Raw genomic sequence first — 17,633 nt, forward strand, 5'->3', positions numbered from 1 at the left:
ATTAAGGCAGGTTACATAACTGCCCTTTTCCTTTAGGATTAATTATTATTTCCTCATACAATGTAGACAATCCATACTTCCATACACACACGTATCTACAGAACAGCAACACAGTTAAAATTAATACATCACCGAACTCCAACATACCTATAATCAATACATTGCACATACTATAGAGCATATTTTAACCTCATCATTGGTAAACATATACGATTCAGAATAACGTTGACTGTATGTCACACAGAAGCTACCACTGAGATATGGCAAATACATCATATACGCGATTAGCTTTTACTTCACTGAAAAAGAGTTTAGAAGTTTAAAATGGTGTTAACTGAACTCCTGAAGTCACCAAATAGTCTGCTCAGTTGCTAACACCTAATGCTCCATATACTATACTCAGCATAAACAGCACTAGAACTATATTTTCAGGGCACTCCACTTCTTCAATCTAGAGGAGTTAAAACCCCAGATTTTTTACATCCTTTGCAACACTTACTAGTCAATGACTATATGCTCCCTCTCATCCCAGGGTAAAACATTAGCAAATGCTTTGAAGTTACTAGAAATGGCCTAGATTTGTATCAGTATGACAGAAGGACTCAGCCCAGCATACAGAATCATACATTCCCTCACACTCGTGTGCAAATACATACACACACATATATGTATGTTTAAAAGAATGGCTTGGAATGGCAGAACCTACACAACTAGAAACACAACCAACAGCAAGTGGTTAGCCTCCTGATTTTAAAACTAGGCTCCTTTGGTCTGATTCTGAGTCTTTGCCAAAGGCTGGACTCATACTCCTGGAACCAGCTACTGTAATGTTTCCCATCAACTCAAGTTATGCCAACATCAAACAAAGAGACCCTCAGCCAGCACAAACTGAAAGATGGAGACACTTAGCTTTACACTTGCTAAGAAACTGCTCCGCTGCCTTTCATCTTGAGTTGTATGAAGCAGTTGTAACTCTCCATCACTGAAAGAAAGTGTAAGTAATCAAACAAAAGGGTCAGAAAGCAATCCTGCTTCATGTGCACCCAGTGAACATAGCAAGAGGAAAAACAGACACAGGAAAATGCTTTGACAGCAAGTGACATCATATTTTAAATAAAAAGGATGCTCATGGCGATCAATAGTGTAGACAGGTATTTTTCCTCTGATAGTCTGATTACAGTCATCTAACTTTCCACGCAGGATCCCTCATAACACACGGGTACAAACTTCCCAAATGAATGAGGTCAGACAACTAGTCCAACCCAGTCCTGCAGTTCTTTTGCAAGCACGTTTCTGGATGAAATTAAAAAGTTTTAGCTGCATATGGATGGCAACACGGGCCTCTAGAGTGGTCCAGTTGTGTTGCATAGTCTTTTCTGGCTTGTTCTTTTCTGGCGAGATCTCCCAGGTGATATCCAGCTGGGAGTGTATCCCCATCAAGACAGTTTGATTACAGTTTTGGTGCCTTACAGATGAAATCGCCAGGAAAGAGAGGGGGGCATGCTCCCCCCCACCTCCACTTCTTTTATTTTAGTAATTAAGGCAAGTTTGTTTACCTGTCCCCATCATAAGGTACTGTGCTTCTCCAACAGAAAGGAGATCGACAGCAAAATGAAAACAAATTTTCTGACCAAAATTTAACATTTTCCCCAATTAATGGAGAAACTATGTGATTTGTCTATTATCCTTCTTGTCAGAGGATTGGTCTTATTTTTCTTTTTTTCTTTTTTCTTTTTATTTTTTGCTTTTGCTTTTATTTTCCAGCACCCAAATGACAATTCAAATACAATGATGCTAAGCAAACATTTCATAACAACATCAATAAGCAGAAGATATGATATAGATTTATATTTATTCATATATATAGGCACACACACACACACACATTTTCTTCAACAAGCAGAAATTTTGCTTTGAGTACACCCTTGTGTAAGCGAGACGCCTGGTGTGTATCTGAGCCGGGGGTCCCAGGAGGAACTCGGTGTTGGTGCTCTTAGATCCAACAGACTGTCAGCCAGAATCCAAAAGAACAAACCCAGTTTTTGCTCCATCCAAAGATCCTGACTGTTTTACAGCGTTAGAAGGATAGTTTAGGATGTACTAAGTAGATAAAGAATGACAGGAAGAATCTGGAAGCAAGTAAATCCAGCTACACAAAAGGATAAAAGGAGCACTTCACACCACGTGTTGAATAAATCAGCAAACATTTTCATGTTTCTCTATGACACACTCCACATGGAAGAAAAGGAAACGCATTACGAACTAAGTAAAACAAACAAGTTTTCAGTTTGCACAGGCTTCCTGAACACACATGCTCAGGTTTTACTGTATGTGTCCATTACATTAATTTTACTTGACGAAGCTGTGGAGACTGACAATGTGTACCAACCCACCTGATATCTTGTGTAGTCCTGGATGAAAGCACCAAGCTCTACCCCTCATTCAATGGAAAGATGGGCTGTGGCTCTTGGTAAATATTTTAGATCAATTTGAGTCAAATGTTAATGCTGTACAAATCCTAACTGGCTTAGATCACACATTTCACTAAGGATGATTTTTACACTCTTAACACAGACAAAACTGCTAGTCCAGGAGGCATCATAACTTCCTAACACTTGCAGTTTTCTTCAAGCAAATTTATATGATTCCTCCAGAATAGCACTATGGAAGTGTGCATGGATGCCTCTGTATTGTATACGTATGTTTATAATTTATCTACAAAGCACAGATACACTTAAATGTTTCTCTGCTGTACACATACACACACACACACACACACACACATTTTCCAAGGCACCCTCTCTCAATACAAAATAGCAGCAAGTGTTCATTTTTTACCCACTTCTTCATAAAATGATTAAAAACAAGCAAACAAACAAACAAACAAAAAAAAAAACCAACAAAAAAACCCCACAAAACTACAACAACAACAACAAAAAACCACAACAAAACCAACCAACAAATCCCCCATAACTCACCTGTTCAATGAGACCATTTTTGTTTTGACAGAATCTGATGATAGATGGTAGTCATTACTATCTGACAGAAAATAGCTTAGTACTGTATGACGTTTTCTCCCTTATCACTCAGTGGAAAGTTCCAGCAGTTCCAATGGAAACTTGACCCTACTCTTACCCTATAAAGCACTGCAACATTTCAAAGAGCATTTTCCTTTTATGACAATGTAGCATCTACTGGTTTACACAAATGAAATGTTTTGCTTTCCAAAGCTGAGTGTATATGCCTTGATGTAATCAGGACATCTGACTGATGGCACTACATCCAGTTAGGTGTTACATAGTGTCAATGCTCTTATTTTATAACTTCCTAACTTTTCAATATATTTGAATTGTAAATGCTTTGTTAAAAGCACAGTGATCAGATTCCACTGCTAGAACAGTGCCATTCAACAGACTTCTAAACCTGTGTTATGCTGCATTATTTCCCACATACAATGTAAGGACTATAGCATATTGGTTTTTTGCTAGATATTGAACTACTACACTCTTTAGTACAGCAGTTTTTCACTGTGAAATTGGCACTGATTTTTTTATTTATTTTTTAATCAGGAGAGGTGTGATATTTACAGGTACTCCAAAAAGACGCTCAGACTGCACCTATTTTTTTCTAAACTACATTTTTAGTCCTGCAGAAAGCATATTTCTACTATAGGACAAAATCCTGCTCATTGATTCCATGCCCAGTCTATGCTAAACACAGTAAACTTCTCTATTAAATTCAATGGATGTTGGATCAGACTCTTACATGAGACTGGTCCTGGGGAGGAGTGGTGCTCCAAGCTGTCCTAAATAGAGCCATAGAAAATGGCTATACCTGCTAAAGCCATGGAAAATACACATTGGCAGCACCTTGTACAGACTTAGCCCATCACTACGTAACTGCTGACTTACTTAACTTGGGGCAGAGACACTGAAAAAACTCCGTTTTGAGAATGAAAAGCAAGCAGGATTTGAAAAGCAAGCAGGATTTAGTCAATGCTCTGTGCAAGCTGAGTAATGCATTGTGTTTACTGTCCAGGGAATATACATGAGTTGGAGCCATGACTTTGTATTTACTTCACAAAGGCTTTTAAACCTGTAGCTATCAATAAATACAATCCATTAAATCACCTAACAGATGAAGTGTAGTGGCTTAAAATTTTAGGGCCATATATACTGTCCTTAGACACCTGGTGTAATGTTCACACCTTTGGGAATCCTGCTGTGGGCAGTCAAAGGGTAACACATATCCCACTGTGCTGAAAGCAGCAAATTTCTTGGCACTGCTCATAACCACAGAACACAAGAATTGCATTTGGTATCTCATGGAAAACATGTAAATGGTCTTCCTATATCAAACACTATAAACATGGTTAGTTTTGCTCTTCACACAAAACACAAATGTAAAAAATGATCATAACTGATTAAAATATTTCCCCTAAGCTCAGCCACTAAAGCCCTAAACACTTCAATGTGTTTTAGGAAGATCAGTGTTTTACACAATAATTCTTTTTTAAAATGCAATCTTCTCTTTTTTTTTTTTTTTTTTTTTTTTTTTAAACTTTTTTTTCTTTTTTTCTTTTCTTTTTTTTTTTTTTAAATTCTAAATAGCGCAACAACAAACATATTGCAGTACTATCAAGTAGTGTCATCTTCACCTTCATCCAGGGCATAGTTGAGCTTTATAACAGTGCTGATAAAGTCACCGAGTTCTACAAAATCTGCAGTGATAATATTCACACCACTTTCTCCTGGTTTCTGAGTTCGAACCCACTGCATCATTGCAGGAAGAGCCCTAAAGAGAAAACAGGAACAATAATTACTCATTAAGCAGTGAAAAACATGCATTGAGGCAGGATTTTCTAGTAGCGACTCCCATTGATCTCAATTGGTTTCTAAGGGATACACACGGGTTACTGCTCAGGCTTTCAGAAAATTCTACTCTTTATAATTTTTATTCTCTGGATATAGTATGTTTGATTGTATTCAGCTTCTCAGAAGAAAAGAATAAAAGGAGGGTCATACAGACTTATACCGATTACTTACCTTGCATAGGGTCATGGGAATCAACCAGACACTTTTTGATATCATCTGAATCTATGACTACAAGAGAACTGCTTATGAAAGTAGAGTAAGAGAGAACTCAACACCATTTGCAATGCGCGTTTGATGTGTTCAAGGAAATACCAATGAAATACCACCATGATTTCTACACTATAAATACAGCATAAATACAAACTATACTTAATACCCTTTCTTGTCTAGTATTAATATCCCTACCATGAACTGTATTTCATCATAAACAAATGTTTAGTAACTGAACTAAAAAGCACCACAGTCCCTTTTCTTAAACAGCATATTTTTATTAAGTCAGACCCCTAGTGCTGAGATATGTGTAAAAGGTATCTGCCTAACTGAAGTACAAATAATTCTTCTGATTCCACAAAAATATAAACTAATGATCATTGGAAATACTAGGGGAAATGAAAGGGCTCCATGGTTCTACAGCTGTAGTCAAGAAAAAATATCCAGTGTTCAGAAGTTGGTAAGTTCAAACAAAGGAAATAACAGATTTCTGAAAGAAAAGGTAATTGATAATTCCCAAACATTGTGATAAGTTCTGCAGCATTTGGAGTCTTCAAGTCAAGCCTGGGTGCTATCCTAAAAATACACTCCTTGTCAAGCTCCAGCTATGGAGTTAAACGTCAGAATCTGTGGCCTGGATAAGGGTGCAGTCATCTCCCTTTGCTCCAAAATCTAGAGATCGATACTTTCCCCTCAGCCAACATGCTGCACAGGAAAGGTACATATAAAACACTGGTCTGACAGCAGTTTAAATCTCAAAAGCTTTAGGAAAACAGAGCTGCAGAAAATAGAACCATTAGAACTATTAGTGGGCACAGAATGTAGTGTTGGGGCTGGAATCAGTGTTTAAAACAAAACAAAAGAAGACAAAATTAATAAAACACACACACACAAGGTTAAAGTTAGACCCCTCCATGATTTTACAGGAGAACACAGAAAACAAACATTTTGCTTCAGCAAAGCACATTTGTCTGTGTGCTTAAATGCATTTTAAGGTAACACATTTAGGACCAGAAGAGGGTTTTATGTCACACACTGATTCACCAGGACTGAAGCACAGGCATGCATATGTACCAGCTTGTAAAGCTGAGCTTAAGCACTATGCTGTGAAAAAAACTAACCAGTATATTTAGATTGATGCTGCCATGGAAAGCTGGAATTGCTGAACACTGGAGGAAGACATGTGGAACCATTAATAAGATGGCAGATGCCTTTGTCTTCAACACCCTGTTGAGGCTCCATGAATTCTAGGTTTAGAGATGAACTGATTGATTGTTGGCAGGCACAGATTTTTCCTTTCTGCATAAATTGATACCCTTGTTATTTTACTCCCCTATGACACATAATTACCTCTTCAAGCGTCCTTTATTTGTTCTGAATCTGATCTGACGTAATTTATCTTTTGACCATAGAGCCTCCTGCCTACACACTCAGCTGTATACCCTAAAATACCTCTTAATTTTTCCTACTGTTTTGTTATTATTCCAGTCCTTTGCGGGTAGTCACATTCCCTTTGATAAGGGCTCTACTTTAATTTTTTTCCTGCCACTTCATTTCCAAGTAGGCTTAGTAGTAGAAATGAGTTGTTTACACTTCACTGATATTTCAAACAGAGCTCAGTTGCACGACCCTTGTCTGTACGCAAATTTGCAGATAAAGTCACAGATATCTTTTGTTTAAGAAACTAACAAGCATTTAAGCGTACGTCAAAACTGAATCAGATTATCCAACAAAAGGCTTGCTTTCTTAGAAAAAACAAAGAACACATCTCTGTGAAAATACATACCTGAAAAAAAGATTTCACTGACCTTATCACATGTAGCTCTGATTGTGATAGAAATTCACAGAAAATCCCATACCTTTTCTCCTGTTCCTCCCACAGTGCCATCTTTAAAGAGGATCTACATCAATGACTGCATGAAACCACACGTTGCTCAGCTGTACACAAATATCTCACATGCACACAGTAATTACTAGAATAAGCCCGCTTTTACATTCCTCAGGGTGTCTTTGTGATAGCAGCACAAACCTTGTTCACCCTCCCTTGTAATTTCCAGTCTCTGCATGCCTCAAACTAATAATTATTCTCATTAAGGGTTTTACTAAGAGGAACACAAACCATGCTGCGTGGCAACCACCTACATGACTGTGCTCACAGAAACCCAGTGCATACCAGTCTTAGTGGATTTTGTTGCAGTTTTGACAAAAATGACAGAGCGTGAGGATGTGCCAGCTTCTCAGCTTGCAACTCAATCCTGGCAGCACCACTCTGGTGACTAGGGCATGGCTCTCTCATGGACGCTGCTGTTATCCATGTTTAATGGTCTTTCTGGGTATCTGGTGCCAATGGTTCTGATCCCAGCCTTGCAAGCACTGGCAGCAGCCCAGGAACATAAGCATGTGCCACACCTGTAGATACTAATGGTTAGCCATCTCTGCTGCTAAGCAAAAACAGTTCTACTAATTGAAGCCATGCAGTCATGCTGTAACCACACCCACTTCCACTCCGTATTAGTGCAACACGGTCTCAATAATCTAACAGAATCACAATGGAGGCAGTGCCATTGATGCCAATGTTGACACTTCAGCAGTTCACTCTCCATCTCTCCTTGCAGCACCATGCAACCTTCAGTCTCCTCACCTTCCCGCATCCCAACTGCTTTTGCTGCAAAGGATGCAGTGAGAGCTTAGGGAGTGAATCAAAAGTCTAGCTGGTCTGCAAAGAGTGTTTTGAGACTTCTACGCTATGAATAAACTGAGATGAAAAGTCTCATATCAACATGCTACAAACTATGAGCCAGGCAGCCAGAAAACCTGAGCATGCAGAAGGCAGTTGGCCCTTCAGAACAGATGTAAACTCGTATCCCACAGCTATGAAACCAAGCCCTCAAAGCCAGAATGAAATCTTTCAGCAGGAAAGGTTTATAACCCCCAGAGCTGTGCAATACATTGCAAGACTCTTAACCTAGGACACAGAAGAGTGCCGCTTGCCTTAGCTCAGAACTGTGCAGGAGAGAGGCCAGCCAGTCAGCAAATCTAAGCAAGAAAAAAGTGAGGAGCCTTGACCTCTGATCCCATGAGCACCCCAGCCCACTGCCTCCGCCTCTACAACTTCGGGGCAGCCTGCTTAAAGACATGCATAGCCCTATCAAAGCTACTGATGACTTTTCTGTTTTTCCCCATCTGTGAAAGATCTCAGGTGGACTCCAACAGAACTAAACTTTATTTAAAGAACTGCAACACATTCAAGAAGCTTCAGTTCAAAAGTGAGAGATTCATTATAGCTTTCAAAAAGAAAACATGATGTAACTAATTGCATTAGAATTTGCTTAAAAAGAAATTTGTTCCTAGGCTATTTTAGTTGAGCAAGAAGTTTGGATTTTTTTTTTACATGTCTGAGTCATCACAGTCTGACAACGTGACAGAACATTAATGGCAGCAGCACTCCACGACAGGACCTCATGTGGTGAAAAAGCCGTTCCTCTGCACAGAGCTTTCAAGAGAGGAGGAGGAGAAGGAAGTCTGTGAGTACAAAGCAAAAGGGCTCTTCACTGTTTAGTCAGAGACTGAGCGCTAAACAGCAGATAACAGATTTGCTCTTGGAATTTAAGAAACTGGTAACCCATGCAGGTATACTGGTCTCATTTCCATACTGCAAATTCTAGCATTAAATGGCTATTACTGGCAACACCAGAGAGAACTGAAGTGGTACTGCTTGCTCAAGACAAAAGTACCATTTAGCATTTCTTCCCTCTCCAGCAAATTATACAGACATTTGCAAATAGGTGTTACTGTTAAAAAAACAAAACAAAACAAAAAAACAAAACAAACAAAAAACAAACAACAAAACAAAAAAAAAAAACCAACACTCCTCTGCAGGAGGATGTACATATATGAGCCAGAATTGAATCCTTACACTCTTTCCCTCCTCCTCCATTCACTTTTAATCATATTTGGAAGAACGCTGATTGATTCTGGAGCCGTAAGTCAGCACATGCTGACTTTGGCTTTTCAAGGATGCTGAGAATTCATCGCTCCAGTGTGAGCTGTTGGTGTCTCATGTGTCACTGAATCATAAAAATCATGACTACAAAAACCTTGGAAAGTTGCTCAAGTACATCCAGCCCAGTCTGAGGCAGGATCAGTTACCCTATGATCAAATGCACAAACCAATCCTGGCAAACATTAAGCTTATTCTGTTCTTACAGTCCTCTAGTGATGAAGACTGCAAAACCTTTCTCTATATTGATAGTATTCCTACACAGATATCCTTACACATTCTTGTTAATGCCAGAGGGAGCAGTCAAAAGTAGATGCCACCAAAAGCACTGATATTAAGGTATATTATTCAAGTGTTTGTCATGTCTAATTAAGATCAACTGTTTATCAGCAAAAATGCTTCCATGCAAAACATGAAACATTCCACAGTACTTCACTCTACTGTGATTTTCTTTTGTGACAAAACAATTTTAAAAGGTTTATTTTTCTATTCCATACCAGCCATTTGTTTCTGCCTCCAGATTACAATTTACCATTCTCTCGGTGCTAATGTATCTGTTGTGACAAAATGAAAAGCAGCAAGTGGAAGCATTCTGGACTGAAATAAATAAATCAAACATTTTTAGTCTTGCCTTGTCCCAGATGGCCCTGAAAGACTGAGGAGAGTTGATTTATAACAGGACCTTACAAACTTTTGAATTAGAACAACAAAGGAACAAATGAACTGAAGCACAAGCATGGACTGGCTGGGGAAGAACTCCTTCAACTTGATCACTCCTTCAATTTGATTCTCAGTTCTCAGATGCTCTCAAGCCAGCAGTCATGTGCTCTTAACACTGGCATTACTGATTACAATCAGAAAATCTGGGCAGTGTTGGGTGAAAAAAAACGAATTTTACTATTCATAGACTCAAAAGAACACAGGTGGGAATTCATTTGCCAGGATCCTGAATGGACATATTACACAGCCCACGAGCTGTCATGTTGCAGGTACAACGTATGTTAACACCCAACAGTTCTATATTTGTTCTTCTGAAATGCTTTTCTATTACTCAGTCATCTCCAATTGCTTTATACAGTTTGGAAATGCATCTAATCAGATGACATCATGGCCTGATGAATATTTTAGTTACTGATCATAGCACAAGTACTCCGCAGAATCATACGGGACCAGATGTCTTCACTCCTCTATTGAGCTGTTGCTGGGCTTCTGAGTTTCATTTTAAAGAGGAAGCAGAAACAAGCTCAAAAGAGACCTTTCCTAACCTCCATTTAAAGGACATTTTATCTGTATTTATTGAATCTACACTTCTATGCTCATACAAAAAATTAATGGGATATTTAATAGCAGCAAGTGCAACGGTTCAGAAGGTGATTAATATTCAACATCCTATTTTTATCCTTGTTATGTTTTTAGCCATTGCCCTCAGAACATTAACATAGTACAGGGAAGACATCAGCTGGTAAAAGCTTCAGTGGCTCCGGTATTATCAAAGGTCTCACTAACAAAGCAACACTAGGATTTTGGCTATTGTCTTGGTCAGTGTGGTGGGGAATGGAAGTGGGAGAAGAACAGAACAGAGAATCTGAACCGCTATAATCCAAAGTTGTCATGTCACAGATCATAGAATTTTTTGTGTCAGAATGGACCCTTTAAGGTCATCTAGTCTAACTCCCCTACAATGAACAGGGACATTTGCACCCAGACATGGTTGCTCAGAGCCTGATCCAGCCTGACACTGAATGGCTCCAAGGACAGGGCTTTCAGTTCCACTTCCTCACCACCTTTGTTATTAAAACCTTCTTCCTTACATCAAATCTAAATCTCCCTTCTTTTAGACTGAAACCCTACCCTCTTGTCCTATCACAACAGACATGGTGAAAGAGTCTGTCTTCCTTCTTATAGCTTCTCTTTAGATACTGAAAGGCCTCTATCAGGTCTCCCAGAGCTTACTCCAGTCTAAACAGCCCCAGATCTCTCAGCCTGTCCTTGTAGAAAAGCCGTTTCATCCCTTGGATCATTTCTGTGGCCCTCCTCTGGATACACTTCAGGAAGTCCACATCTCTTGTACTGAGGACTGTGCGTCTGGACTCTGTACTCCAGGTGAGGTCTCAGTAGTGCAGAGTAGAGGGGCAGGACCATGTCATGACTAGAGAAGGTCTTGTAACAGATGTAATAGAGGGGAAAATAGAGGGGAATAAAACTGCCACTGCTTCCTAATCAGTCCAAGTGCTGCATAGGCATCATTCAGTTCAACCTTTTGTGGGCCAAAGAGAGATGAGGCTGAATCCTCATTTACTCAAACACAGGCAGGTTGCTAGAGTCTAACTGCTTGTGGCAGTTGGTTTTGGAGCCCTTTCCAACCAGAAATCTGGCTGTGCAACAAACTGAGAAATCCAAAGCAATGATAGTGGGAATGGACTACAGAAATAAGAACTGGACCTTATTCCATTGCCTGCTAAACACAAAGCCTCTACTTTTTGTACGAAAATGTCTGTCACCAATGAAAGAAAAAGCTAAAACTTTTTTTTTTTTTTTCCCCTTCTCATCTTAAAAGTTACTTAAAAGAAAAAAAGAAAAAAGGGGGAAAAAAAAAAAGTTGTAGGTTATTTACTCCTTATGTTTGATTCATTGTATTAAAGCTACTCAAGTCATGCAATAATCCATCAAAGACTTTTTCTGCTTTGTATCCCCAAAATTTTTCTTGACATTTGACACTCCCTGTGCTCTCTATCATGTCATGATCTGTGTTGTCAAGCATTTCCTGAGTGAAGCTAGTATTGTGGGATTTTTTTTTTTTCTCCTTACAAGTCACATAATTCCCACTGCATGGAGTTACACATTTTTCTATTGTCATACAGAATTATCTGTTTTAAATTCAGCAAACATTTCTATTTTACTGTTCTGCAGCACCCACCTACGGAACTGATGGAACCAAACAGAAACTGTCAGCTGATTCTGATCCCTACAAACACTGCATCATGAATACCTCTCTCACACTTTCCAAGTTGCAAGAAATATGGCTCTGACAGACCTCATTTGTACAAATGTAAACAAGTAACCACACCATTACAGAACCTTACATGTATAAATATCATACAGCAAAATAAACCAGCATTGCCATCAGTGGCAAATCACCATTCATCAGATCTTCACTCATCATTAATCTGCTTTTGTTTGACACATTTTTTCAGTCTGGTTCTCTTGCCCAAACCTATAGCTCAGTGAGCTATCTGTACTGGCAGGAGTCATGCTGTGTGATGTAAAGGCAAATGATTTGGGCCAGGAAGCTTTGAGGCATCTTCCAAAAAAAATCCCTCATAAGTAACATACATCTTCATCAGTGGTGGTAGCTGGGATGTAATTTCTTACTACCTGTGGCCTGTGGGTAATCACACAAATTAAGATAAAGCTACCTGTACTATTAATACATGACTATTTCATTAAAAATTCTGTCACTTACAAAGGCTACAACTTACTTGTCATTATCATACTTTACAGTTACACTCCTATCTCCTGAAGACAGATTGCCTAAGCTTTTTTATGCTACACTGATGTCATGTTCTGAACACCACCAAGGAGAAAGCCTCCGGCAGACAGTAAGCTTGGGGCTCTCCGTTCCTGCCGTCTGGCAACTCCAGTTACTCACAGCCTCCTGTGCGTGTGCCCTGAACATGTTACCTGTGCTGCCCACAGCAGAGCTCTGCTCCCAGGCATCTGCAGCAACTTACAGGTATAGTGTGGACCAGACTTGCTGAGCTGATCTGACAAGTGCCTGAGGGGGCACAGCTGCAGGCAGCTATCATCTCCCTGCATGTAAGGAGCTTTGTGCACTGCACATCCTTTTCTTCCTCTCCAAAGCATAGTGCGTATGTGTTCAGCCTTTTGCCAGCAGGCAGCAAAGCATCAAGATGCTCTGAATGTTCTATGTCAGAACATTCAGCAGAAAGTTGAGAACAAGATCAAAACAACCATAGTGAATCAAACAGGTGACATGAGAGCTATTGGACTCTGGAATCTGAATCCATACATGCCTGTGAAGAATCATACAATCCTTGGACATCCAGTAGCAGTCTCTAACACAGCAACCACATAAGAAACTGGAAGTCAGACAGATGAGTAGAGCAGAACAATGTGAGAATGGATCCTACCTCATGGTCATGGCCAATGCAGACCTCAAGAGGACAAATTAAAAAATATCTCACTAAAAGACAGTGCATGTTTTAAAACTGCTGTCTTGAACTACTCCAACAGAGTAGAAATACTCCAACAGAGTAGAAATACTCTGACCTCCTCCCCTTGCTAACAAGGGAAACAGGAAGGAACTGCAGCATCTTGTACTAAGCTCTAAAAGTTTTGCAATGATTTTCCAGCCTGCCATCAGTGGCTAACTACCATATTTTCTTACAGGTCTTATGACAGATGGCATTTGTCTTACAACCCCACTGCCTGGAATCACAGCATGTGAGAATCCTTTTTGCTCTGAAGTTATGGAAACAATCCAGGGAAAAGGAATAATAAAAGAAAACAAATAATAAGATAACTGAAAAAACTTCAACGATTAATTTTTACTATCGTGTTCATTTCCATTCAGAATTCCAATTTATTTAATTTGGCTATCTTTATTAATCATTTGATATCCTAAATACTATAATAAAAATAGAAAAAAAATATTCAAAATAGAAGAAAAAATTGGATGCCATTATGGTTTCAGTGAGTTTTTTAAAACTTTAATATAATGAACAACCCCACAGAACAGTATAAAAGCATGTTATAGTTAGCGCAGCTGTACTCAATATTCACATTCAAAGAAACAAGCAATTACAGATGCAAATGGTTTAATTCTTGAAATGAAGGAAGAAAGCATGTGTACATGCAAGCACGAAAATATAAAATGCACTGGCTTCACCATAAGATAAAAGGACAACTTTTTCTAACTTTGGCCATCTGCCAAGCCAGCTGAGCTGAAACTTCTATCACTTTGACGCCAAGGAACCAAATGAAGGCACCTCAGCAGGGCTCCACAACCTTGGGTCCTGCACTGTGTTGGGGAAAGGACCCCAAGAACTTTTGTCATCTGTATCTCATCTCTTTGATTTCTGCCCCTCAACCTGAAACCAGTCACCATCAGACTGTTTTCATTTCATTCATGTTAGCTTATCTCTCCCACACCTTGCACACATACTCATCCCAATCCAATACCAAATTTTGACAGTCTTGGATAATGCTCTTAGCTGGAATTCAACTACTAATACCTATCACACACAGTATGGATAAACATGGAATAACTAATATACCTCATGGCTCCATGAGGCTCTCAGTTCCCACCAAAAGCCCAGGAAGATAAATTAAGAGACTGACTTCCTCCAAGGGCACACAGAATCTGCTTTCAGAAGTTCTACTGACACATGCAAGAGCAGAAAGCACACAGGAAAAAGAGACTTTCTGATCAGTGATGTACACCTAGGATAGGAAGCAATTGCTGAGATTCACCTGAAAATAAGTTGTTTTCAGTGTTAGACTCTTCACAGTCAACATTTCCCCAACCAGACTCAGCCAAGATTTGCCATCATGCGATACCTGGGACCTTCCAAAGAGCTCCCCTCCAGGTTCAGAGTTGGCGGTTACTCTCCAGTTGATGTTTTTGCTTGCTACTGATGGCTCAGCCCCATGCTACAAAACTCAAGTTCTAGAGCATGTAATATTTGAACGATGCAAGAAAGATGAGACTAAATGGCAATGAACACCAATAAATAAAAGAGCAAACACACACACACACACAAAAAAAAAAAACAACCAAAAAAAACCCAGCTGTGCGTGGAAGAAATGTCCTGAAATCAGACATAGAGAACAACAAAACTGAGTCTGCTCAGGGAGATTTTCACTAATATTTAACCCTGTTCACAACCCTGCAACATGAGTGAAATAACAAAGCAGTTCTGAACAAAAACTCTTTTTGAGTAACTAGAAAAAAAATGAGCAAAAAGGTACACATCACTCCCAGAGAAAGCAGAGCAGCTAGTAGGAAGGCACAATAATTAAGGCACTCCTAGCTGCCAGCAACATCACTTTACTGCATGACCTGTAACAGAAATCTGCATAACATTACTGTTTCCACTGAAACAGATACTACAATAAATCCAAATTATGTAATGAAAAAGATAAAATGTAGATTTTTTTTAAATTTATGTAGCCTGAAAAATTAATGCCTTTTTTTCCCCTCTACCTGCAGGTGCTTCAAAATTAAATTAAATCTCACCTCTGTTTGAATTTTTTGCTGCTGAATACAGAACAAAGCAATTTCCATTTCCTTTCAAATCAAGCTGCTCTAAGTGGTTCTAATTTTTTTGTTCTATCAAGCGATATTATAAGGAGTCTGCAGGGGCAAAGAACAGACAAGCAAAGTATACAAAACTGCACTCAGCTGTTTGCCACAGCACCTTGCCCGGTATTTCACACAATGCATAACCCACAGACAGACATACCAATCACAATGAAGCAATCCACCCAAAAAAGATGAAATGGAAGATTGTTACAAAAATTACTACCTTTGAAAAAAAGCATGGGGAAATAGCCATTTTTCCAGAAGAAGCACATCCAAATAACAGAAATTGGGAATAACTACAGCTCTGATTTGAACGAATAAAAAACAAACAGGAATTACCATAGTAGGGGACAAAATCATGTAGGAACATACACAGTTCTTCAGTTAACTGAAAAAAATCAAGCATCTAATGTTCAGCACAGCCACTTAAACAGTGTTCTCTAACTTTTTGCGCTTTTTAAATTCATATCATCTTTAATGAGACATTTTAAAAGAGCTATTTTGAGTTTGTCAAAACATTTCAATATTTCTAAAATATTAAATTAGAAAATATTGAGAAAAAAAAATGTTTTCCTACTTATTTTCTTCAATTTCAGTTACTTATCACTCAGGACCTAAGTTCAAAAAAAAGCATCCAAAACTGCTTTTTTCCAGCAAATTTCTATTTAGCATCAATGTTGTACGTCTCTTCATCAGAGATACCGCCTTGTCTGCTTCCCACTGCTTTTTCTTTATATGAACAATTGACCTCTCACATGCACTGAAAGTCCTCCATTTTCTTCTCCACCAATCTTTATGTCCAAAACTAGTTTTATTATTTTGTATCAAACAGACACACAGCACTAAACTCCTATTACACCGCTGTCTTTGCTTTGGACTTTAGCTTCCATGTTCACTCTGGTTGATGCTGTTCCACTGATGTCTAGAAAGCATCTGATCTGAGTTAGCAATTATAACTAGTCTTTCTGTGAGACTGGTGAATAGTATACAGCAGCTTTAAGTGCAGAGTGAGTGCAGAGTGGCCGCTAAATAGTTAGAACAGAAAAAAGTCATAGCAAAGGCCAGGCCAGCGGCCAGACCAGGCTGTGCAAGTCCAGGACCTTCAAACACCGATTCTCTCTGCTGCAACAACTGCTTAATCTCACAGGAGGAAACTTATTATCCATTATACATTTTGCTGGCTTCTACCTCTGGCTTCACATAGCAAAATCAGCTTTATTAATCAACTAGTTCCCAGGGGCAATATCCACTAAACAGTATCCTTAACATAGCTGTTAAGCATTTAGCAGCAGCAGCTTTCATAGAAACTCACGGAAGGTGGAAAAGACTCCAAGATCATCTAACCCGTGGGTGTCCAACCTGCTGTCTTGCCTGGACTGCATTTAGCAAGTAGAAATTGTTTTGCACTGCATATACTTAGGTCGCTCCAAAAGTAATGCCTCTCAATTATTTCCATGGCAACAACAATTGATACAAGGAGCACAGTAACACTATTCAATAGAGCAAATTCTCAGCTGTTTTTCAACACAGCCACCACAAGTTAAACATTTTCTCTAGCAAGGAATAAGAGCATGCACACTTTGCTCATAACAGTCTGACCCACTGTCATCACTGCTGAAACACAGCAGCTTCACTGTGCTCACATTCACAGTTTGGTCTCAATACCAATTAAGTAAGTGTCAGTGAATGTCAATGGGTACAATTTTTCTGCATGGAGGAATTCAGTGACACACCTTTGCTTCATACGTGCTTCCATATCAGACACCATTACATCAGGCTGCCCCTCTGCCTCCATCTGTCACATAGCAACAACACAGAAAGTGATATTGGTGGGAAGGATCAGCCTCTACTGCTGCTCCACCAATTTCTACCTCTGTCATCAGGGCCAACATAGAGAAACAGGAGGCATGACTTCCAGAGCAACCCTTGCAAAATGTACAATATTGTTAATGTAAGTAATGAAACATTTTAATTTGAACTGTAAGAAAGTAGAACAAAAAAAACATAAAACAAATAGGATATTTCACCTTGTTTCTGTGAAATTAACACACCAGTCTGGTTTGATGGCAGTAGCTACAATTCTTAGTAAGGTTTAAAGGTGTTCATCTGTACAAAGAAAAAGTCTTTCATAGTGAAGGTGGTGAGGCACTGGAATTGGTTGCTCAGACACGTGGTGGAAGCCTGGAAATTTTCAAAGCCAAGCTGGATCAGGCTCTCAGCACCT

At 39.2% G+C, this 17,633-nt stretch overlaps 1 protein-coding gene across 1 annotated transcript in view; it reads right to left on the minus strand.

The window, feature by feature from the left end:
- Positions 1 to 1,760: 1,760 nt before the first annotated feature.
- The window catches only part of PLCXD3 (phosphatidylinositol specific phospholipase C X domain containing 3), a 91,463-nt gene continuing 75,590 nt past the window's right edge, over positions 1,761 to 17,633 (minus strand). The window contains exon 3 of the mRNA XM_072359699.1: positions 1,761 to 4,794. Within this exon, the coding sequence (XP_072215800.1) occupies positions 4,638 to 4,794 (157 nt within the window). The 3' untranslated portion in view covers positions 1,761 to 4,637. The remainder of the gene's footprint in view (positions 4,795 to 17,633) is intronic.

This window comes from Excalfactoria chinensis, chromosome Z, assembly GCF_039878825.1.
Source record: "Excalfactoria chinensis isolate bCotChi1 chromosome Z, bCotChi1.hap2, whole genome shotgun sequence".
Lineage (NCBI taxonomy): Eukaryota > Metazoa > Chordata > Aves > Galliformes > Phasianidae > Excalfactoria > Excalfactoria chinensis.